The sequence below is a fragment of the Bos indicus x Bos taurus genome, chromosome 12, assembly GCF_003369695.1.
Source record: "Bos indicus x Bos taurus breed Angus x Brahman F1 hybrid chromosome 12, Bos_hybrid_MaternalHap_v2.0, whole genome shotgun sequence".
Classification (NCBI taxonomy): Eukaryota; Metazoa; Chordata; class Mammalia; order Artiodactyla; family Bovidae; genus Bos; species Bos indicus x Bos taurus.
Genome location: NC_040087.1, coordinates 35,458,316 through 35,482,492, shown reverse-complemented (window position 1 = coordinate 35,482,492; position 24,177 = coordinate 35,458,316). Strand labels below are relative to the sequence as shown.

At 42.6% G+C, this 24,177-nt stretch overlaps 1 protein-coding gene across 4 annotated transcripts in view; it reads right to left on the bottom strand.

Annotated features, from left to right (window-relative positions):
* Positions 1 to 24,177, bottom strand: part of XPO4 (exportin 4) — a 92,736-nt gene that overhangs the window by 29,564 nt on the left and 38,995 nt on the right. For all 4 annotated transcript variants that reach the window (XM_027557601.1, XM_027557602.1, XM_027557603.1 and 1 more), the window contains 3 exons: positions 13,380 to 13,492; positions 8,706 to 8,863; positions 8,332 to 8,506 (listed from right to left, as the gene is read on the bottom strand). In XM_027557601.1, the coding sequence (XP_027413402.1) occupies positions 8,332 to 8,506; positions 8,706 to 8,863; positions 13,380 to 13,492 (446 nt within the window). The remainder of the gene's footprint in view (positions 1 to 8,331; positions 8,507 to 8,705; positions 8,864 to 13,379; positions 13,493 to 24,177) is intronic.

Below are 24,177 nucleotides of genomic sequence, written 5' to 3'. Positions count from 1 at the left end.
AAAAAGACAAATGTGTTCCTAGCCACAGTATTCACAATAGCCAAGACATGGAAGCAACCTAAATGTCCATCGACAGATGAATGGATCAAGATGTGGTACAGATGTACAATGGAATATTACTCAGCCAGTAATATTCTCAGTTAGGCTGAGGGCTCACACGTGGGCATTTTGTTATTGTTTATTTTTCATCTGTATTGTATATGCTATAACACAATCGTGGATGCTGGTTCTCAGGACTCAAGAAAGACACATAAAGCGGCCAGGTAAGTGCTGGATCTGCTTTGAGCAGCAGCAGAGCAGCTGGCCATGGGCCTTCGACACAAATCTCTAACCCAGAGCCAACTAAGGATGGAGCAGGGGGATCAACAAGACAGTCTCCGCCCAGAGAAACATGTGCGGCCTGTCAATACACTTCACAAAGCATGTGCTTTGCAGACATCATTTGTTAAGTCTTAACACAGTTTATCTTGCCAAAATAAACAGATTGGTAACATATCTTAAGAGGAAGAGCATCCTCTGAGCCCATGTCTCAGGAGGAAGAAGCAATGTTCCGCATTGTTCCTCAGCACATATGTGATGCACGCTTACCATGTTTAATCTGAAATTCTGACACAGAGAAGTACAAAAAAACCTGTAAAAGCCTTAGTTAGAAGCTGTTTACTCTTGGAAGAGCGTTCCACAGTCCCTCGCACAAAGCCCTGATGTGAGGCAAACCAGGATCACATCGGACACTCAGCCCCCTCCCTGAAGCAGATCTAAAATAAGCACTGCAAATTTCCCAGAGCCTTCTGTTCCACTTGGAAACCAGCACAAGTGACTCATCAGGCAAAGTGTGAGAAATTTGGCTGATGACAATTGGCAGCTAAATCTTTCAGTCTAATCAAAGAACTGAAACCCGGCCCAGCACTTTCTCCTAATGCGTTGGCCCTGCTCCACTACCCCTCTGGCCAGCACCCAGCAGTCAAGCCAGAGCACGTGCCCAGAGCTGACGAAGGGACCAAGCTGGACACTGCTTGTGCCCAGGGGCCCTTGGGCCCACTGCCAGAAGAGCTCTAGAGAGGCCCTGGAGCTTAGGGGGGTACTTGACCCCACTCACTTCGTCTGGGAACAGAGGGTGGAGAACGTAATTAAAAGATGATACCAGCACTGACACGTCAACACCCATATTTAACTTGCGAGTGTACAGAGGAGTGAACTTGCAGCTCTCCAGCCTCAGGAAAACAGTCTGCTTTTGTATCTGGTAACTATTTGAACCCATTCATGGGTCACAGCCTTGTCATAGTAAAGGGGCTTGCATAACCCAATGAAGCCATGAGCCATGCCATGCAGAGCCACCCAAGATGGACAGGTCACCGTGGAGAGTTCTGACAAGACGTGGTCCGCTGGAGGAGGGAATGGCAAACCACTCCAGTATTCTTGCTGCAAGAACCCTATGAACAGTATGAAAAGGCAAAAAGATATGACACCAGAGATGATCTCCCCCTGGTCAGAAGGTGTCCAATGTGCTACAGGGGAAGTGGGGAGGACAACTACTAATAGCTCCAGAAAGAATGAAGAGGCTGTGCCAAAGTGGAAATGGCACTCAGCTGCGGATGTCTGGTAGAGAAAGTAAAGTCCAGTGCTGTAAAGAACAGTATCACATAGGAACCTGGAATGTTAGGTTCAGGAATCAAGGTAAACTGGATGTGATCAAGCAGGAGATGGCAAGAGTAAACATCAACATCTTAGAATCAGTGAACTAAAATGGATGGGAATGAGTGAATTTAATTCAGATGACCACTGTATCTACTACTGTGGGCAAAAATCCCTTAGAAGAAATGGAGTAGTCCTCACAGTCAAACAGAAGAGTCTGAAATGCAGTACTTGTGTGCAATCTCAAAAAATGACAGAATGATCTCGGCTTGTTTCCAAGGCAAACCATTCAATATCACAGTAATTCAAGCTTATGCCCTAAACACTATCCTGTATGATTGTACAGTAGAAGTGACAAATAGATTCAAGGGATTAGATCTGATACAGTGCCTGAAAAACTATGGACAGAGGTTTGTGACATTGTATAGGAGGCAGTGATCAAGACCATCCCCAAGAAAAAGAAATGCAAAAAGGCAAAATAGTTGTCTGAGGAGGCCTTATGAATTTCTGAAAGAAGAGAAGTGAAAGGCAAAGAGGATAAACCCAACTGAATGCTGAGTTCCAGAGAATAGCAAGGAGAGATAAAGCCTTCTTAAGTGAACACGCAAAGAAATAGAGGAAAACAACAGAATGGGAAAGACTAGAGATCTCCTCAAGAAAACTGGAGATACCAAGGGAACATTTCATGCAAAGATGGGCTCAATAAAGGACAGAAATGGTATGGACCTAATAGAAGCAGAAGATATTAAGAAGACATGGCAAGAATACACAGAACTACACAAAAAAGATCTTAATGACCCAGATAACCTCAATGGTGTGATCACTCACCTAGAGACAGAATCCTGGAGTATTAAGTCAAGTGGGCCTTAGGAAGCATCACTACGAACAAAGCTAGTGGAGGTGATGGAATTCCAGTTGAACTATTTTAAATCCTAAAAGTTGATGCTGTTCAGAGTGCTACACTCAGTATGCCAGAAAATTTGCAAAACTCACCAGTGGCCACAGGACTGGAAAAGGTCAGTTTTCATTCCAATCTCAAAGAAAGGCAAGCCAAAGAATGTTCAAATTCCATACAACTGCACTCATTTCACATGATAGCAAGATTGTGCTCAAAATTCTCCAAGCAAGCAGTACATGAACCAAGAACTTCCACACGTACAAGCTGGATTTAGAAAAGACAAAAGAACCAGTGGCAAAATTGCCAACATCCACTGGATCATAGAAAAAGAAAAGAAATTCCAAAAAACATGTACTTTTGCTTCACTGACTTCACTAAAGCCTTTGACTGTGTAGATCACAACAAACTATGAAAAATTCTTAAAGAGATAGAATACCCGACCACCTTACCTGCCTCTTGAGAAATCTGTATATAGGTCAAGAAGCAAGTTAGAGCTGGACATGGAACAACAGACTGGTTCCAAATTGGGAAAGGAGTACGTCAAGGTTGTATACTGTCACCCTGCTTATTTAAATTATATATGCAGGGTACATTGTGCAAAATGTCCAGCTGAATGAATCACAAGCTGGAATCAAGACTGTCCAGAGAAATACCAACAACCTCAGATATGCAGATGATACCACCCTACTCGCAGAAAATGAAGAGAAACTAAACAGCCTTTTGTTAAGTGTGAAAGAGGAGAGTGAAAAAGCTGGCTTAAAACTCAACATTCAAAAAACTAAGATCATGGCATCTGGTCCCATCACTTCATGGCAAATAGAAGGGGCAAAGATAGAAACAGTGACAGACTATTTTCTTGGGCTCCAAAATCACTGTGGACAATGACTGCAGCCATGAAATTAAAAGACGCTTGCTCCTTGGAAGAAAAGCTATGACCAACCTAGACAGCATATTAAAAAGCAGAGACATCACTTTGCCAACAAAGGTCCGTCTAGTCAAAGCTACGGTTTTTTCCAGTACTCATGTACAGACGTGAGAGTTGGACCATAAAGAAGGCTGAGCACCAAAAAATCAATGTTTTCAAATTTGGGTGTTGGAGAAGACTCTTGAGAGTCCCCTGGAATGCAAGGAGATCCAACCAGTCCATCCTAAAGAAAATCAGTCCTGAATGTTCATTGGAAGGACTGATGCTGAAGCTCCAATACTTTGGCCACCTGACACTAGGAACTGACTCACTGGAAAAGACCCTGATGCTGGGAAAGACTGAGGGTAGGAGGAGAAGGGGACGACAGAGGATGAGATGGCTAGATGGCATCACTGCCTCAATGGACGTGAGTTTTTAAGCAAACTCTGGGAGATAGTGAAGGACAGGGAAGCCTGGCACGCTGCCATCCTTGGGGGTCAAAAAATCTCTGAAACACAACTTAGCAACTGAACAACAAGAACCACCATTTGGACACATAGAAATAGTGGTTAATTTTGTTTATGAAAACACTGCCAAATGAAGTTTGGGGAAGAAAAGTTTCAGTATGTGAATCTGGTCTCCTTTTAACATGCATGTGAATTTCAGATTAAAATCTAGCATAACTGTACAATTCCAACTATATGACATTTAAAGGCCACACTTTGGAGAAAAGGAAAAGATCCCTGGTTGTCAGGGAGGGGGGGGCTAGGGGCAGTAAGACTCCTCTGTGTGAAACCATTATGGCGGATGCACTTATCACATACATCCACACCCACGACCCATACAACAGAGTGAACCCCGACAAAGACGTGGGCTCGGGGTGCTGGTGACAGTCAGGGTAGGTTCATCAAGTGTCCCACATGCACCCTCTGGTAGGATGTTGATGGTGGGGGAGGCTGTGTGTTGGGAGTTGGGGGGAGGAGTGGGAATTCTGTATTTTCACTCCACTTTGCTATGAATCTAAAACCCCACTATAAAAATAAAGTATGCATGAGTGCCTTATGTCAGATACTGTAAAAGTATACCAGATAAAACACGGTGCCAATGTGGTTCTAACACTTGACTGCTATGCTGCAGACAACTCCTGCAGACCTTTTTCTACAAACAGCAAAAAACCAACGTGACAACTCCAAATCATTTTCACAGAACTGGGAAGCTCTCTCTTTGCCCGGGAGTATTGTCTTTATATATAAACATGAGTTACCTGACTCAGTTAAGAAAAGCATTATGATCCACAGACATAAAAACTACAGTAAGTGGCTGTGAGCCATCAGCTCTCACATGGAGCTGCACCACTAATGAAAAGCCTGCTTAACTCCTGTTTCCTGTAAACAGCTAGGGGCTGCTCTTCTGCTCTCAGGAGGACTTGGGAAGGCGAGCACGCAGAACCGTCGAGGTCACAGAGGGTGGAAAGGAGCCAACAGCGCAGCCCGGTACCCTGGCAGCGCTCGTTAGCAAACACGATACAAAATCATTTGGCAGAAGTAACTTGTGCAATATAAACCGTGCTTATGACAACAGGGGGAACTCCAGGTAGGTGGAAGGGGGAAAGGCCCCAGCGATATACTGTAATATCTGCATGGCTGGCACACAGCTGTTCATCTTATTCTTCACAATGTTTATACACACACACACACACACACATATATAAAGTTTTTACTTGACATGAACAAAATACTTCACAATAAGTTTAAATTTTATAGGCACTGCCATAACCTACAAGTCCAATGACAGATAAGACATATGTAATACATGTATCAGATAATATACAGTGTAAAATAGCAAGCAAGGACATACAAAAGATTAAAGAGGGAAAGAACTGAAACAGTTTGTGCTGTTGTTCATCTGCTATACTCTTTCTGGTATGCATGCATGCTAAGTCACTTCAGTTGTGTCTCTGTGACTATATTCTTTGTGACTCTACGGACTGCAGTCCGCCAGGCTCCTCTGTCCATGGGATTCTCCCGGGAAGAATGCTGGAGTGGGCTGCCATTTCTGCCTCCAGGGGCTCTTCCCGACCCCAGCGCCTCTTACGTCTCAGGCATTGGTAGCCGGGTTCTTTAGGTTCTTCACTACCAGCACCACCTGGAAAGCCCCTTTCCAAGTGCAGCATCATATGAAGCAAAAATCGCAACATAGAGAAAAAAACACAGAAATGTTACAAATAAAAAGTCATGATCTCTCCATTTTAAAGAGAATTTAGGGACTTCCCTGGTGGTCCAGTGGCTAAGACTCTATGCTCCCAATGCAGGGGGCCCGGGTTCAGTCCCTGGTTGGGGAACCAGATCCCTCAAGCTGCAACTAAAACTTCTCATGCTGCAACTGAAGATCCTGTGGGCGGCAACTAGTCCAGGTGCAGCCAAATAAATAAATAAAAAAAAGAATTTAGAGAAGTCTCTGAATGTCAAATGCAATAGAAATTAATTCATTCTCTTGTTTTTCTAGCCAGTCCTTACAGCACAGAATTAATTTGACTCAGAGCACCCATGCATATGACAGTATTCCCGGCCTCTGAATAAGTAGTCTCAACTATAACTTTTCAGAGAATTTTTAATGTTACACTCTTAGATTAACTTTTTCCTTTTGGAAACATATATGACTTTCCAAATTCTTAATGCTAAAGAATGTATTTTTCAAACACAGTGCCTGGTGAAATACAGATGACGGATAAACATTCACAGAACTGGACTGACCCAGCAGCCCTCCTAAGGGCCAGCATCGCTGGGACTCGCCCACCTGCCCTGAGGTGGCCGGGCCTCCTTACTCAAGTGTTCCCTTATGAAACCCTGGCCATTAGATCTAGTTGTTTCCAACAGTAGTCTTTTAAGCAGTACAACCCTTGCCAAGTTGGTTGCTATGAGTCATGGAAAGCATTAGACAAATCTTTTCCCTCTGCTTTTTTCGATGGATAACCAACTGTTTCTAACACCATTTTTTAAACATCATAAACAGGTTAAAAGAAATCAATTTGTTAAAAGAAAGGAAGAGAGAACAAGAAACACCCAATCTCTCCAAGTGCAGCCAGGCCCTCTGAGTTCCAATACTTCTATGTCAAACCTTGGCAGAAACAATGTTTTCCAAGTTGTTAGTTCCCTAGGCAAAATAAATAAATGCTCAAATTCAAAATCTGCAAACCAAAAATGTTATGCATCTTTCGGCAATTCCTCTATAAAATGGTTAGAAGATTCCTCAACCCACAGACAGATACTAAAAAGCAGCTGCGTTTCTAAACGTGCTTATTCTACTGTTTAACCCCCAGGGTTTAGAAAAGAAAACAAGACAAGGGGGAAGGGGTAGGGGAAGGGGGGACTCAGGATGTGAAGCCCTAGTGACTCAGAATCTGTGATCACTTGAAAAAGATTTGAGTAAAGCTTCCTTTAACTCTCCCTGTACTTCCATACTTAGAACATCATTTTCCTTGCCCAGAAATTCAGATCTCACACGTGAGGCCTGTAAATGTCTATTCCTCCATGACCCACTTTCCAACACACAAATGTTTTCCTGGCCTGGCTCCTTCCCCATCAAACCACGGGGCGCCCACAGTACGGACACAGCCACACCTGGGTTCTTCACGCTCTGACACCTCCAAAAAGGGACACTATACACTTCCACGCATGTTGCCAGACCTCCCAACAAAACAGCCGTTAGGACTTAACTTGAAATTCTGTCAAATGTTCACAAATATTCTTCTTACCCTTACAATCTTTGAAACGGATTTACATTTCATAAAAAAAAAAATTAGTTTCAACAATAACTACTTTGCAGGGAAAAAAATCAATTACTTCCCAAGATTAATGGAGTTATTCACAGTAATCATTACACATGCAGCTTTGTTGTCAAAAAGTTTAGCACATGTTTTCTAGATTAAATATAAAACTTGGAAGATAAGCATTTAAAATCTGTACCAAGAAACATCTCTGAGTACTGGAACTAGTCTTCATTTTAATGTAAATTAAAATTTACTAAGGTATATTATTAAACCATAGCACCAAAAATATTTTCAAAAGCATAGTCTAATCAAAATAAACAGTGTTACAATTATTTGAACCAAATTATATTTATGCAATTTTCAGGTAAGCCCAAGATTTTTAAATTCTCAAGAAACACTTAAAATTATATATAGTCACAACCATACCATAAAGCTCACAGCACCCTTTAAACTTAATCAAATAGCTTAATATTAAAACAGGCTTTCAGCATAATATTTAATATAAACATTTCACTCCATTTCCTATATTCATGTACTAAATTATCTCAACTTAAAATCTTTAGACCAGGGCTAAAGTGGCTCAGTGGTAAAGAATCTGCCTGCCAATGCAAGAGACACGAGTTTGATCTCTGATGAGGGAAATTCCACATGCCGAAGAGCAACTAAGTCTGTGCACCACAACTCCTGAGCCTGTGGTCTAGGGCCCAGGATCCAAACAAAAGAAGCCATCACAATGAGAAGCCCAAGCACCACAACTAGAGAGTGGCCCCCACCTGCCACAAGTAGAGAAAGGCCCATGTAGCCAAAAATAAATAAATAAAATTATAAAAAATAAACAAAAGTAATTAAAAATAATTACTTAGACCAATAAGGGAAGCCTGGCATGCTGCAGTCCATGGGGTTGCAAAGAGTTGGACACGACTGAGCAACTGAACTGAAAGTGATTTTAATCACAAATGTTTTAAAAGCCATGTTTCCAAGCACAGATCGCCAAATAATTTGCACATATAAACAAGAACACATGCCTTTAAAACGATGACTCACTGTGAGCAGTGCTCAGAAGCACAGCAGCCCTCACTGTGAGATGGACGGAGAGATGGATGCCGTGTGATAAGAGGAGCCACTTACCACTTCTTCCAGTGCAGCGCTGCGCCCGAAAGAGCAGGTGAGGTGCGTGAGGCAGTTGACGAAGGACGAGAACAGCTCTCGGGGGATGGCAGTCAGCACGTTGCGAGGGAACACGGTGATCAGGTTGCTGATGATGCTGGAGATGCCCACAGCCTCAGAGTCTTCTATCTCAATCCTACAACCCAAGGTGTGGGCACCGGCGTTAAGTGGAGCAGGGGGAACTGGTTTCCCCCTACTCGTTCCAAAGGCACATCTCTGTGTGCTCACTTCACATATAACTCTACTTCAGAGGGTTAAGGGGATTCACTGGTTTCTCTTCCCTCCACCAAGAACCATGCAGGAGAGCCAGGGCCGCTCCCAGCTGGGACACCTACCCATTGATGGTGCCCAACAGGCCCTCGATGAAGTGGGCGAGGTAGTCCACCTGAGCGCCCTCATCAGGGAAGACAGGCCCGTGCAGGGACGCCAACTGTGCAAGGCACTGCAGCGAGTCCTGGGCCATGTCAGAATCCTCTCTGATCTTTCGATGTACCTGTTGGAAAGATGAGCTAATCCATAAAAATAAATTCCTCTTTTATACGGGTCACGTTTCTATCATGCCAAATGAAGGGAGAGAAAAATTCACTGCAGCTGATTATTTCTTGAAAACTGATTCCGAAGTTAAATTTGAAAATTGTGCCTCAGTGCACTGCTTGTTACAGGCCATGATTTTAAACGTATCAGTTAGTCTTCAGTGGAGGGCTACCTACATTGTGAAAACTGAACTGTCTCCAGCCTATTGTGACAAAGAGAGAAACAGATGCTGGCCAGTCAGGCACACTGCTCCTTCTAAAAACAGCAAGGACGACAGTCGTCTGTATTATGCTAACTATGCCTCACCCAGGCTCCTGCTAAAGTTAGCGAAGTTCAGGCAGGAGCGTACAGATGGCGCTCCAGTGGATGCAGACAGTCACACTCAGAAAACCAGCGCACCCCTCCATCCCTAGGAGCACGCTCGTTCAAACAACACATAAACAGTCTTCCATTAACTCTGAGACTGCCTACAAGTTGTCCGAATCTCATTTTATGCTACATCATTGCAATTAATAAATTTTTTAAAAAATTTACTTAGATTATATTTAAGTTCACTTTGAACCTCATCTAGATTTTATTTCAGTTCTGCAATACTGCTCTGAAACACCTGGCATACAGCATTCCGATGAAGGTCATTAATGTTCTCAGACTTAATAACCAGAACAACCCATGAAAATGGTTCAGAGAACTCACAGGAAACTTGTCTTAATCGACCACACTTACTACGGCCATCTTCTACTTTCCACAAGCATTTCAGTTTTCCAGCCCCCTTTCCCCTACACAAACCTCTCTGCTTTCTGAATGTCAAAATGTATACATTTATACATGGTTTTCAGATTATTTCACTCTGATTCTACAAATCACGTATAAGTTGTGTGAAGGTAGAATGTTTCCCAAGTATGCACTGGTGCAGGGCTGGGACACGGAGCACCTACACACCCCCAGTTCTCAGATGGATTCCACTAGTCTTCAATTCCTGAGCTTCTTAAGGTTCTAAGAAAGTTAAAATATTAGAAACTCGCTACAAGTCACAAAATTAATTTATCTACTGACATGTTACCTTCTCTGGTTTAGAAAAGGGGTTGGCAACCCACAGCCCACGGGCCAGACCTGGCTTTCTGCCTGCTTCTGTGTGACCTGTGAGGTAAGAACGTTGTTTACCTTTGTACGCGGCTGGGAAAAACAAAACTGAAGAATGATACAGTATTTTAGGACATGTGAAAATTACACAGAACTCATGACTTAACAGCTGTCAGGGAGTTTTTGCTGTCTGATTGTCTTCAGAGGGTGGAGTAGAAGCTGCCTTGGAGAACTCACGACCTGCGAAGCCCAGCAGCTCACCTGGCCAGGTGCTCCCTGGTCCATAGCAACACAGTGTTTTTCGAAGTATCCTGAGTTTTATATAAAGTTGATTAAAAGTACAATGCACAAGTGCACGTATACACTCTACTTCAAGAACTTCTGAACACAACTATTCTTAAGCGCCTTATCTGAAGGCTGTAGCTACATTTCTCTCACTGTGTTTTTTAACCTTATCAACATTTAAATGTGACAGACAACACAGTCTGGGGCCCCAGAGGGCTGCTTCATCAGCCAAGTGGTCGCTGGATCCTGGTCTAGCCCTGAGGAAGCAAAAGAAATAGCCAATGTGGACCATGTCATTAAACAAAATAAATAAAATAAAATAAACCATCCTCAGAGCCTGACTTCATTGTTCGGGCTTATCTTTCCTGAAACATGAACCACATAAAGCACATGATAAATCAACGACTGATTCTTACAGAAGATGTAGATTCCTGCCCTTCTTCCATCACACAGGAGCTCTGTGTAAACAGGAGTTCACCATATCTGAACTACATTACACAACTTAAAACCCGAACCCAACACCTGAATAGGGGAAAGCAGAGGGATAAAGAAAGGCTGCTGCTGCTGCTGCTGCTAAGTCGCTTCAGTCGTGTCCAACTCTGTGTGACTCCAGAGACGGCAGCCCACCAGGCTCCCCCGTCCCTGGGATTCTCCAGGCAAGAACGCTGGAGTGGGTTGCCATTTCCTTCTCCAATGCATGAAAGTGAAAAGTGAAAGGGAAGTCGCTCAGTCGTGTCCTACTCTTAGCGACCCCATGGACTGCAGCCCACCAGGCTCCTCCGTTCCATGGGATTTTCCAGGCAAGAGTACTGGAGTGGAGTGCCACTGCCTTCTCCTAAAGAGGTAGGGGAGTGGAGAAGCAAGACAGGAAATACAGAGTAAAGAAAGGCTCATGAGTAAGATGCTGGGCTCTGCGGAGACACGGGGAATCAAAGATGTCTGTGGACCTCTAGTCGAGTGCCTGGTGGAGCACGGGACCAGAAGGCTCTGGGACTGAACACAGACAAGGAGTGGGGCGAGATGGGTGAGGAGCAGAAGACAAGTACAAGAAGATGGCACACGGCTGCGAAGCCGAGAGCTGAGAAGGGACCACCAGTATCCACACAGCAAGCAGTGTGAAGAAGAGACCACATGGAAGATCAGAAAGGAAAAACTAAGGAAAGGGGCTTTTCCAACACCTAAGGGAAAGGAGAAAATGGGATCAGTCGTCAACCTGCAAGGGCCAGAAGGCCATCCAGCCTCGTGAACCCAGAAGGGCCACATCCAGGTCTTGAGGCCGTGACACAGTACATACAAGTGCAGCAATTCAAACCTAGAGAAGAGTAACAATCTGTGGAAAAAGGCTGCAAAGAGGCAATAAATTCACAGAATTGAAACTTAAAAAGTAAACTTAAAAAAAAAAATGAAACAAGATTAGTCACTGACATTTTTCTAACAAATGGCAAAATTTAAATTGTTCATGAAGTGCATACATGAAAGTAACAGGCCACAGAACACAAAACTGTTAAAATAACAAAGCAAAAGGGTTAACTCTCAAGGCTGAGTGACTGCCCATGGTGGCTCCCAGCTGACAGGGGCAGCTGCTGCGCGTCTAGACAGCTGTTCAGACCAGGAGCCACTTGCAGCACTGCCGGAAAGTTTTCTACCTTTTCATAAACTGTTTTCAGTCAAATGAATAATACAGAGAATTGAACTTGGATCCACATCAAAACAATTTCTGTCCGAGGAGGCAGGCAACAGAGTGTTAAAGTGTAGTTACAATCACCTTTGATACTAATACTGTTTTTACCCATTACTTCTTGGATTTACAGAATAAAATGCAAGGTAATACTCAGTTTGAACATTTCTACAGAAAAATATTTTTATGTACACCAAGGGATGAATAACCTTGTTCTTGCTATTTTTTTTTAATATATATCTAATGCCAACAATATTTTAAATGCTGTATAAATAGGCAAGCAGTTGTAAGGCTGGTGACTAGCATTTTTAAAACAAATGAAAAGGTAAACTATAATTAATGGTTGGGATTTAGCAAAATAGCTTATCATTTTTTAAAATGGTCTTTGTTTGCACTTTTGTCCCAGTTGCTATAACTAACGTGGATGTTTGCAATGTATCTGCAGACCAGCATCCAACATACACACACTCACACACACACTCTCCCACACTCTATCAGAGACACACAAACATATTTTCCCCAGCTTCTGCCTATTACACAAGGGGCCCTCTTGGGCAAAGATGAGAACAGGTTCCTAACTTCTTCATTATTTAGCAAACAATAAGCAGGACTATTTAAAGCAGAGGTACAGCTGAAGTGAACTGCTACTCAAGAACACTGACTCAGCCCACGGCTGGCAACAAAGCGTACTGCTCCAGAGAGCTCTTCTCATGTGGCCCAGGGTCCCCAGGACTTCCTTGATTCTGCCAGGTCATAGGTCAACACTCCTCTCAGCACGGGGCAGCGAGGGCAGTGCCTGCCTTCTCCACCCCCACTGCCCAACCCCCACCTCCAACACACAAACGTTCTACATGTCAGTAATGTGATGGCAAAGCTGCAACCAACCAGACAAGGAGCAGAGGTGAGGGCTGGGCCAGGAGGCCAGACATCAGTGTCATCTGCAAAAATGTCAATTATGCCACTCTTCTCACTAAAGGTTTAATTTGTTTTTAAAAATGTAGCTATTTGCTCACTGAAATGCTTTTTATGTTACTATGTAGTGGTCTGATATTGCTATTTTTAGGTGAATTAATAATTTATATTTTAAAGTTCTCAAGTTTGAATTTTTAATACGGAAAATATAAATACTATTAGCTATAACCCACATAAACAAAAGCTCTTTGGGGTTCTCCATAATTTTTAAGTGTAAAGAGGTCCCAAGACCAAACACCTTGAGCCCTATGACATTAAACCCATCCTAATTATATAACATTCTTATAAACCAGCAAAAACATGTCTATATAATCTTTAAGCAGTATACTGATTAGAAGAGAAGGCTTCGGAGGAGAAAAGCAATCTGTCCTGCTTCGCTTAAGAGAAATATAGAAACTGGCCTTCCCATGGCACCTTTCTGTGGCCTCCCTGTGGGCGGGGGTAGGGGGGCAGGACTTACGGTAAAGAACAGCTCCATGACCCTGCTGTCCAGGAGGGCCTCCCGCCAGGACTCCGTTGGCTTCAGGAGCACGTTCTGTGAGGACTCAAACATGGCTATATAATGTCTGCCCAGTTATCTGGGGTCAAGGTCAACCACAATAACATTCCGACTTTGTCTAAAATGTAAGCCTAAATATAACAGAGCCATCCAGAAAGAATGTAATGGAAACAGTTTAAGCCTCTTCACACATGCTACACAATTCCTGCCTGAAGCTAAGGAATAAAAGGCATTAAGTGCTGGAAAAAAAAGAATGCTACAGGAATGCAGATAACAGTTCCATTATAATTACATGTCATGCTGCAGGGATAGGCGATCTGAGTGGTGGCAACAGAAGGAAACCAATGCAAAACAGATGCCAAAACACAGGCAAAAAAAAAAAGAAAGAAAGAAAAATCAACTCCTGCATTCTTATCCCATCACTTCCCTCCAGGATCTTACAGCAGCTAAAATCACTTATACAAAATGCAAGTCTCATACAGTCTCCTTGGAAAAACAGCATTTTCCCCAAAGAAATACATTTTCTGGGAAACAAAAAAAGAGAACAGGAAGAGCAAATACATGTGGTGCTGAAGGAGAACAAGTCCCACACATCAGAGCATTCGACTGCACACAAAGAAGTTATCTGTTTGCACAAACTCTATCTCAGACTAAAAACCAATGTTTATAGTGTTCAGGCGTTCACTGTTAGCTGCTTCACACAGAATCCTGTCCTCGCCACACAGTCACCATGACACACCTGCAGGTGTCTCTGAACAGAACTCACTTGGAGACATGGACAAAGCCACTGAGGATTTGAGAAAGGAGAAGGCTGTGTGGACACAGAGACAGCACTGCACCCCATCTGCAGGAGCCAAGTGCCCACAAACATGTATCAATTAGGTCACGTGCTCATCGCCCAGTGAGAAACTTCAACAGGTTATCCAAAACTACAGGTGGCAAAAATTAGACATAAATTCAAATGTTATATTTCCATTAAAGCCCAAATCATTAACAGAGAACATTACAGGTAATTCTCTCGAAATGTTTTAGAAGATTTTTGCTTAATAAATATCTAATCTTACTCTATGTCTTAAGAGCAAGGAGGGGCACTGAGAGCTCCTTCAGAAAAGAAGCCATTGTTTGCTTCTGAAAAGTCACCCCAGAAATGGTCTGCCTTCACGTGACTGCTAAATGAAAGTGAAACTCAAACCAGGTTCCATTCAGCTCACTTTCCCTTTCCTCTGTCTGCCCTCTCGTGGAGTCAGGAGCAGCGGGGCTCTGTACATGGTGGGGAAGACACCACCTCCTCCACGACCTCGTCCTCTCACAAGGCTCCCATTTGGGGTACGGCTCCACCAGAAGGGAACACAATGACTGAGCACTAGGTCTCCCCACGAGCTGTCTACAATCGGGGCTTGATCGCCCTTTAGAGAAACACACTGATGTGTCTGTGGTGGACTCATCTGACGTCTAGGACGTGCCTCACAATAATCTGGGGCTGGAAGAGCACACATGAAATAAAGCTTACAGCTGTTGAAGCTGCGTGTTCTATTTCTGTGCATCTTTGGAATTTTCCACAATAAAAGGTTGGGGCATAAAACAAGGAGGCTCGAACACATGAAATAAAGCACCTGCATAAGCCTATAAAGTTTTTGTATTTTACTAAAAATACTTCACTTACTCTTTCCAAGTTAATTTCCTTAACTTGCAATGTCCCATTTTACTAACTAAAAGCAATTTGGGGGTATTTAAATTGTTCAATAATGAAAAATATTTATTAAATACTTACACTGAGTACTATGTTGAGCAAAGATGCACAAAAACATTAAACAATTTCAGTTTATTTTTTAAGGAGTCACAATCTGACATTAAAATGGTAATAAACTGTTATCTGTTGGATATCCAAATCTAATACTCAAAATAAATGTGTATAATCACTACATACTTTCAATTAGGAAACTAACAGAACTTAATATGCTATATGCTCACTAAGGTGTCAAGATTCTACTTCACATCAGAGGAGTTGTGCGACAGACTCACTGAGCCTTGACAGAATGGTCAGGCCACTTGCCCTGGGTTTCATTCATGCAGCCGCCCAGGCAGAGCGAACGCCCTCGGCTCTCAGGTGAGGAGTAATGGAGGCCCCTGGAAGGCCCAGCACAGAGCCAGGGCGCTGGGGGCGGAAGCAAAGAGGGCATTTACGGACTCTGCTAGCCCTGGACACATGGAAAAGCTCATTTCAGCCTGCCAGTTATAAAACAGCAAGGGCTTCATCCAGGTCCTTTGGTAAGTGAGAGGTGATAACGTCAAAAATAGGTATTACAAAAGGAAACAAGATCTAGACCAAGGCACTTATTCAAGTCTCTTTCCTATCTTTCATTCAATTACAAACAGCATATGCTCCATAAATACTTGTAGATAGCAGTTACTCATATTAAGAGGAAACAGGTAAAAGTTTGAGAGAGGGCTTTTTTCCAGATATGAAATGGAATTAATTACATGCAATGGCTCACCTAAACATCAGGTGCAAAATAATCCTCAAATCTTTTACTTTCAGTGTTAGTTGCTCTTGATCTTGGCTGGTTTTAAACACACTTGATTCCTATGCCCAGTCTCTATGGGAAAATGTCCTTAAAAAGTTGACAACCAGGCTAGTTTTAGAATCATCATTCCTTACATGCTCTCCACAGCACAAGAAGACCTCAGACTTTAATATCTGACACCATCAGAAAATATGTTTCCCCAACAAGTATTTTAAAGTTCCAGATGAGTTTTGTTTTCTAACTCCAAACCTGGAAAGGCTCTTTATCTCTGGCATGATGCTTGCCTTCTGCTGAGAAAGCTCACTGGTAACATGCCTGGCCAAGAGGCATGCTGACTGTTCCCCGAGGATTCACTCTAGACCCTGCATACTAACCCACCTTCTCTCTACTGCTCAGCTGAGCACCACCACATAACACCAGGTGTTCACAGTAAGAGTGAACATGTGCTCCAGTTTGTACAACAGGACACAATTGTATGACTCAGTTATAAATAACATCTCTACTAAAATAACATAATTATCCTCAGACACATTTTCATATGAACTTAAAACATAAAAACAAAAAAATAAAACAAATTTTTAAACACGCTGTTCTAACAAGAAACACATGTTCTTAGCACACTGTCCTGTGAAATGGCTGGAGTTGCTGCCTATGAAAGGAGAGAATAGGGACCCCTATGCTGCCTGAAATACTGCTATTGACAATGTGTGCTCACACCACGGTTCAACTAAAAAGCCAGTTAGAAGCTTATCACAGCGTGAACACAACCAGTCACCCGCAGATCTGGACTGTAACTGCAGATTCAAAATAATGTAGAGAATTAAGGTAATTCAACTTTTGATTTGGTATTACCAGTTACTTATGTCTGTATCTATGTATAAGTGACCCCGAAATACACTTCTCCCAGATAATTCTTAATGTAGAATACTTTAAAAACAAAAGGAGAAGACCATCACTAAAGTTCAGAAATCTAGCGCTTTTCCTCTTAAGAAAATAATTTTAAATGATTTAAAATTTAAATGAAGCAGTATTTCTCCTTCTTTTCCAGTTTTGTGCCTTTCTTTATTTTTCCTCTTCTGTGACCATCACATCCCTTCTTTCCATGATTCCAAAATCTTTTTCAAGTTCTTGTTTAATAACTTATGATTCTCTTTAAACCTAGTCTATGATACACAAATGGTAATTACGCTTTTCTTTTCCTGATAGACAAAAGTAAGTTTTCCCAAAAGACTATTACATGAAGCAAAAGTCTCTAACAGTTTTAGCAAAACAACAGGTTCCTATTTAAAAGTTGCAAGTCTCAGTTTACAGCACTACTTTAACAGCTGTGTCATAATATCAACATTATATTGCTTTATCTTTTTATCTAAATACATTATCAATAAAGAGAAGTCTGACAATGAAGTGATCATTTACTAAATGATCTTTTATTATATACCTATCAGATTTTAGGAGATAGTAACACTAAATAGCAATCCTTTACCAAAATTCAAATCAGATTTTAAACCAAAAATTTTCTGGGGCTATGGCTTTACATATTTTTTTAAAATAAATACTAAACTCAAGTAATTCATATTTTGTATCAGAACCATTCATTTGTGATCAAATAAAATTCAACCCACATGACAGCCACAGGGAGCTGCTTTCAGCTTTTAATAATCCCACATTTATAAAAGAAAAAATCTGTCATCATGTCAATGTCACTTCACCTTCCCGTGTTTTCACCTTCGCAAACAGGAGCTACAGTACAAGGAGTCCCGTGTCCCTGGACACACACTACAAGCCCCTCTCCAAGCAAGGCTGCAATGCTGAAGTGGAAAACCAGTGTCTTCCAAGCTCCGCGCTCTCAGTCCCCTGGAAATTGGTCACAGCTGGAAGCTAACTGCACACACGGTGTAGAATTAACTCTCCGGCTCCTGGCTTTCCTCCCGAGGAGAGTTTACAGAGCTCTAAAGCTCTCCTCGGGTGAAGCTGGCCCGTCCAAGCAACCAGAGGCACCAGCACCTGGCCTGCTCTGGGACCGCCGGCCAGAGCCTCACACACGGAACAGCCAGGAGCACAGGCTGCCCATACCAGCCACAACTGTCAGCGGATAAACCAGCCAAGTCTTCTGTCTCAACCACACAGCGTGACCCGTAAGTACAAGCTCTTAACACAAAGGGAAGGTCACCTTGGAAACACACATGCAAATGAGGTCCTGTTCATCTGCGGACCCCGTGGACCCCTTTTGCACAGAAGCACCACGCGGTGGGGACCAACAGCAAAGCAACAACTCCACAGCTTACACCACAGCGACAAGTTACCCTCCAACAAATGTGGAAAGCCTAGAGTCTCAGCGGCCTGGCCTTGCAAGCACCTCACAGCACAGGGAGCCCTCGCGGCAACCTTATGCACATCTTACAGAAGGAATACCTTAACTCTCCCATCTCCCCACACTCTATGTCCCACCTCATTAGTAAAATGAAAAATTTCAGAAGCAAGGGGAAGCCCAGTTTTTCTCCTGACATATTTAATCTCTGTTGGTGCTACTTTTTCTAACAACAAAAACTGCTATTTCTGGCACAGCACAGAACCATGGAGCCCAGTTTCACACAGCACTTAGTCCAAGGAACCAAAGTTCTTTGAAATAAAGGAGAACTGACCTCACCTGAAAGTCTTCCAAAGCCTTGCCTCCAAATAGCAACGCTGGCTTTACTGGAAATCCTAGAGTAGGGGAAGCTTCTGTACCCCGTTACTATCTTATGATCCAGTTAGCTTCCCCAAGAGCTTGAGCTGAAAAATTTTACCAAAACCAAATCGGATCCACAAAAATAGAATACCAATAAAAGGCAGTGTAACCAAACTAAAAAAAGAATGACTACTTATGCCAACATACCACACATACCTGCCAAGCATTCTTATTACAAAACGACATTGTCATCTCTGATGAGCGTTGCCAACCCCCGAGCTTTTATGGACGCTAGGTGAGCTGACGGCTAAACAGTGTCAGCAGCACAGAAAGACACCCGAGTCCTGAGCGACGACTGCTGAGCTGCCCGCTCAGTGAGCAGGACACACGCACGTGTCGGGCATCTGTCACCGCACGCTGGACACTGCATGGAGCTGACCACCCAGCAGCAGGACACAGCCGCGCTTCCCTGTGCTCCCAGACAAGCAGCAGACAGGCACTGCTCAACACGCTAACGAAAGGAACGTGATACCTGAGAAGTGGGCCAGTGGGAGAAAAGCACACACAACGTGCACGTCAAAAGCCACAGCAAAGCAAACGTGGCATGGCCAGGGTGCGCGACGGAGGGACAGTCAGGAGGCAGAGAACTCCACGTGCAGAGGCCCAGGGCAGAAGGAGGCGGGGCCCACGGGGGCAGCCCATGCTTTTCAATGGGGGTGGAGGTAAGACAGAGGACCCAGGACAAGGATGCTCCCTTTAGACAATAATAATCTACAAAAACAAAAGCAGGTGGATTTCACCTCAGATCTTTAAAGACAGAGCCCAGAGTGGCTGTCTGTGACATCTGCCAAACTGCAGGAGCTACAGGCCTGGAGTGAGGACACCTCCATAAACCACTTCTGTGCATATGAAACCTACATGTAAATCCTTAAAAAAAAACAAAAAACAAAAACAGAAGACATGTACACAAAAAATCCAAAACAATCCACTAAAAATACTACTTGAGCTAATAAGCAGGTTCAACAACGTTACATGGTACAAGAATCAACATACAAAATCTTCTATTTCTATATACCAGCAATAAACACAAAAATAATTTTAAAATCAGCTGTTTGTAATTGAATTAAAAAAATTAAATACTCGGAAGAAATTTAACAAAAAAAGTATAAACTTCTACTCTGAAAACTATTAAAAGAGAGTTGAAAGAAAAAAACAAAGATCTAAAAAGTGGCAAGACATCCCATGTTCATGGATTGGAAAACTTATTATTTTGCCACTTGTTAGCATGGCAACTCTCCTCAAACTGATCTACAGATTTAACATAATTCCTATCAAAATCCAAGCAGGCTTTTTTGAAGAAATTGATAAACTGACCCTAAACTCCAAATGGTTACAAAAAAAGACACAAAAAAGACAAAATAATCTTGAAATACACTATTACATTTACAGTCAGGTGATTTTACACATGGAGACCAAAGCAATTCAACTGGGAAAAAAAGTACCTTTACAATAAACTAAGCAGGAACAACAGGATATTACATGTAAAATCCCATTATACCTTATATTAATATCTCCACAAAACTTAAAATGGATGGATAATAGACCTCATGCACGACAGACCTACACACAAGGGCCAAAATTATAAAACTCTTAGAACAAAATAAAGGATTGAATCTTTGTGATCTTTAGAACAAAGAACTGACACAACTCAACGTACTATAAATCTACAATAATCAAGACAATATGGTTTTGGAGAAAGAACAAATAGATCAATGGCACAGAACAGAGAAACCAGAAATAGACCTACAGACACGTAGTCAAATGATCTTTGAAGAAGGAGAAGACTAATACAATGAAGCAAAAAAAGTCTTCCACAAAGGCTTAATTTACTGGACGTTCATATACCAAAAAAACAGAATCAAGACATAGACCATATTCTTTTCACAAAAGTCAACCAAACTGGATCATAGTCATAAATGTGAAAATGGAAAACTGCAAGGGACTTCCTGGTGGTCCAGAGGTTAAGACTCCGTGCTTTCCACGTAGAGGACACAAGTTCAACCCCGGTCAGGGAACTACAGTCTCACATGCCATGTGGCGCAGCTGAGAAAAAAAAAAAAAAGAATCTTATAAAACTCCTAAAAGACAATATAGGAGAAAGTCTAGATGATCTTGGGTTTGGCTGAATAACAAAGCATGATCCACGTAAGAAAGAACTGATATGCTGGACTTCACTAAGATTAAACATCCCTGATCTGTTCAACTCAATATACTAATTGAGTTAAATGTGATCATTAGATCTTTTACAAGGTATAACACTAACCATTCAACTCCTGCTCAGTTTCCTAAACAACAGATTTCCAAGTAATGGCCAAAATTAGAAATTATGTCAGAACTGGGTTCCTTGCAACTAATTTTCTTAATCAGCACTGACAATACAGTAACAGCTAAGATGTTCAAGCTGGATTTAGAAAAGGCAGAAGAACCAGAGATCAAACTGCCAACATCTGCTGGATCATCAAACAAGCAAGAGAGTTCCAGAAAAATATCTACTACTGCTTTACTGACTACGCCAAAGCCTTTGACTGTGTCGATCACAACAAACTGTAGAAAATTCTTAAAATGATGGGAATACCAGACCAGCTGATCTGCCTCCTGAGAAATCTGTATGCAGGTCAATAAACAGCAGTTAGAACTGAACATGGAACAACAGACTGGTTCCTAATCAGGAAAAGAGTACATTCAGGCTGTATATTATCACCCTTCTTATTTAACTTATATGCAGAGTACATCATGAGAAATGCTGGGCTGGATGAAGCACAAGCTGGAATCAAGACTGCTGGGAGAAATATTAGTAACCTCAGACATGCAGATGACACCACATTTATGGCAGAAAGCTAAGAAGAACTAAAGAGCCTCTTGATGAAAGTGAGAGAGAGTGAAAAAGTTGGCTTAAAACTCAACATGCAGAAATTCAAGTCATGGCATCCAGTCCCATCACTTCATGGCAAATAGAAGGGGAAACAATGGAAACAGTGACAGATTTTATTTTTGGGGAGCTCCAAAATCACTGCAGATGGTGACTGCAGGCATGAAATTAAAAGATGCTTGCTCCTTGGAAGAAAAGCTATAACAAACCTAGACAGCACATTAAAACGCAGAGACATTACTTTGTCAACAAAGGTCTGTTTAGTCAAAGCTATGGTTTTTCCAGTAGTCATGTATGGATGTGAGAGTTGGACTATAAAGAAAGCTGAGCACCAAAGAACTGATGCTTTTGAACTGTGGTGTTGGAGAAGACTCTTTAGAGTTCCTTGGACTGCAAGGAGATCCAACCAGTCCATCCTAAAGGAAATCAGTCCTGAATATTCATTGGAAAGACTGATGCTAAAGCTGAAGCTCTAGTACTTTGGCCACCTGATGTGAAGAACTGACTCATTTGAAAAGACCCTGATGCTGGGCAAGATTGAAAGTGGGAGGAGAAGGGGACAAGAGAGGATGAGATGGTTGGATGGCATCACCGACTCAATGGACATGAGTTTCAGTAAGCTCTGGGAGTTGGTGATGGACAGGGAAGCCTGGTGTGCTGCAGCCCATGATGTTGCAAACAGTTGGACATGACTGAGCGACTGAACTGAACTGAGTTTCATTCCACTGCCATAGTCTTTGTCCTACATTTGAGCTAATCCACTCAAAGGAAGAAATGCTTGAGTGCAGTTCTTGAGCCAGCAAACAGCTGTACAGGAACATACACAGGCAGAGAGACACACTTTTGTGCATCGTGACACAGGATCCCGTCCTGCAAGATTGAGACTCACTTTTCTTGACACAAGAAGCGCTTGCCTTCAGCAGTCCTGCTTATCATTTTTAGATGACAGGTCTTCCAAAGCCCTCATTACAACTTTATAAAAACATTTTGTATGTGTGTATCTTTAGACAAATTCTGTTTCCAAACTCCCAGAGCACTATTTCCCTGTACAAAACAGTTGTTCTTCAGTCAAGTGAATTTTCCCATAAAACAGATTTTAAAGTTGGCTACAATATACACAGCATAACTTTCCTTGATTTTCCCACATCATTAATGTTTTGATAGTTCCATGTGGCCTGTTACTTTTTCAATCTGTCCCAAAGTTTTTTTCATATCTTTTGTCCCCTCCACCAGATCTTCCCTGGTGGCTCAGATGGTAAAGCGTCTGCCTATAATTAGGGTAGATCCGGGTTCAAACCCTGGGTTGGAAAGATTCCCTGAAGGAAATGGCAACCCACTTTAGTATTCTTGCCTGGAAAATCCCATGAACAGAGGAGCCTGGCGGGCTATAGTCCATGGAGTCGCAAAGAGTCAGACAAAACTGAGCAACTTCACCTTCTTTCTTTTCCCCTCGATCCCCAACAAAAACTGGAGCAAAACTTAAGACTGCAAAACACAAAGGGGGAATGTTTTTCAAAGCAAACCTAAGATAATATGTGCCCCCTAACAATCAAAAGGAATATACTGGAGATATAAAGCTGATTATTAGCATAAAGAGGACTCGAGACTAGGGTGGAAAGGATTAACCTCCTGTGAGCTCTGCCCCGCTCACTGTGACCCCCTCTGGGCAAGAGGTCTGGGGACTCATTCCCCTTCCCAGCATCTGACAGCTCACGTTCTGTCACATAAATGGAGCAGCCCCCCACCCCCCGCCCCGCCCCGCCCAACCCCGAGTTTACAGCCCAGGGGATGAATGAGTTCCTATCCGTGCAGAGTCCCCAGTGCATCCTCATGTCTGAAATGGCTGCTTCTCTATGTCCTTCTGCTGATCGTCTGCTCTTTTCTCCTAAACAGACCCCCATCCTCCAAGAAGGGACTAACACACACAGAACAGGTTCAGTGAAACACTGTGTAACTTCCTGTACTGTAAGGAATAGATCAGATCAAGGAAAACAGAGCACAGCACAGACAGCCAGCTGATCAAGCAGACTCCTAAGAGCTCAGCAAACATGTGCTAGCTCCCAAGAGTGCTGTAAATGCATCCTCTTGTTCAGTTCACTCATAGTCCATGTCCCCATTCTACAGGTGGACACAGTGAGACTCAAAGGAGTAACAGGCCTGAGATCAGCTGAAACTCGAGCCTGGATATGTGACTCAACTAGGACGCATATTACTGCTTTCAGCCTATCAAGTGAGCAAATGTTCTAGAAAAGCAAATCAAACTCTAAACTAAGGAACAGCAGCAGTTCATTTAGAACAGTTCTAACAGCAGTTCTAACACAAGTATCTCTACTTATGTAAATAATTAAAAAGCAGATACTTTGTATTTATAATATAGTCCATTTAAACCCTGTACTACTAATAATGTGCTGTTCTTAGTCCTGTCTGACTCTTTTCAACCCCATGGACTGTAGCCTGCCAGGCTCCTCTGTCCATGGAATTCTCCAGGCAAGAATACTGGAGTGGGTTGCCGTGTCCTCCACCAGGGGATCTTCCCAACCCAGGAACCGGGGTCTCCTGCACTGCAGGTGGATTCTTTACCAGCTGAGCTACTGAAATTTTCATGTTTTTATATTGGGAACACTTTTTGATGAGTAA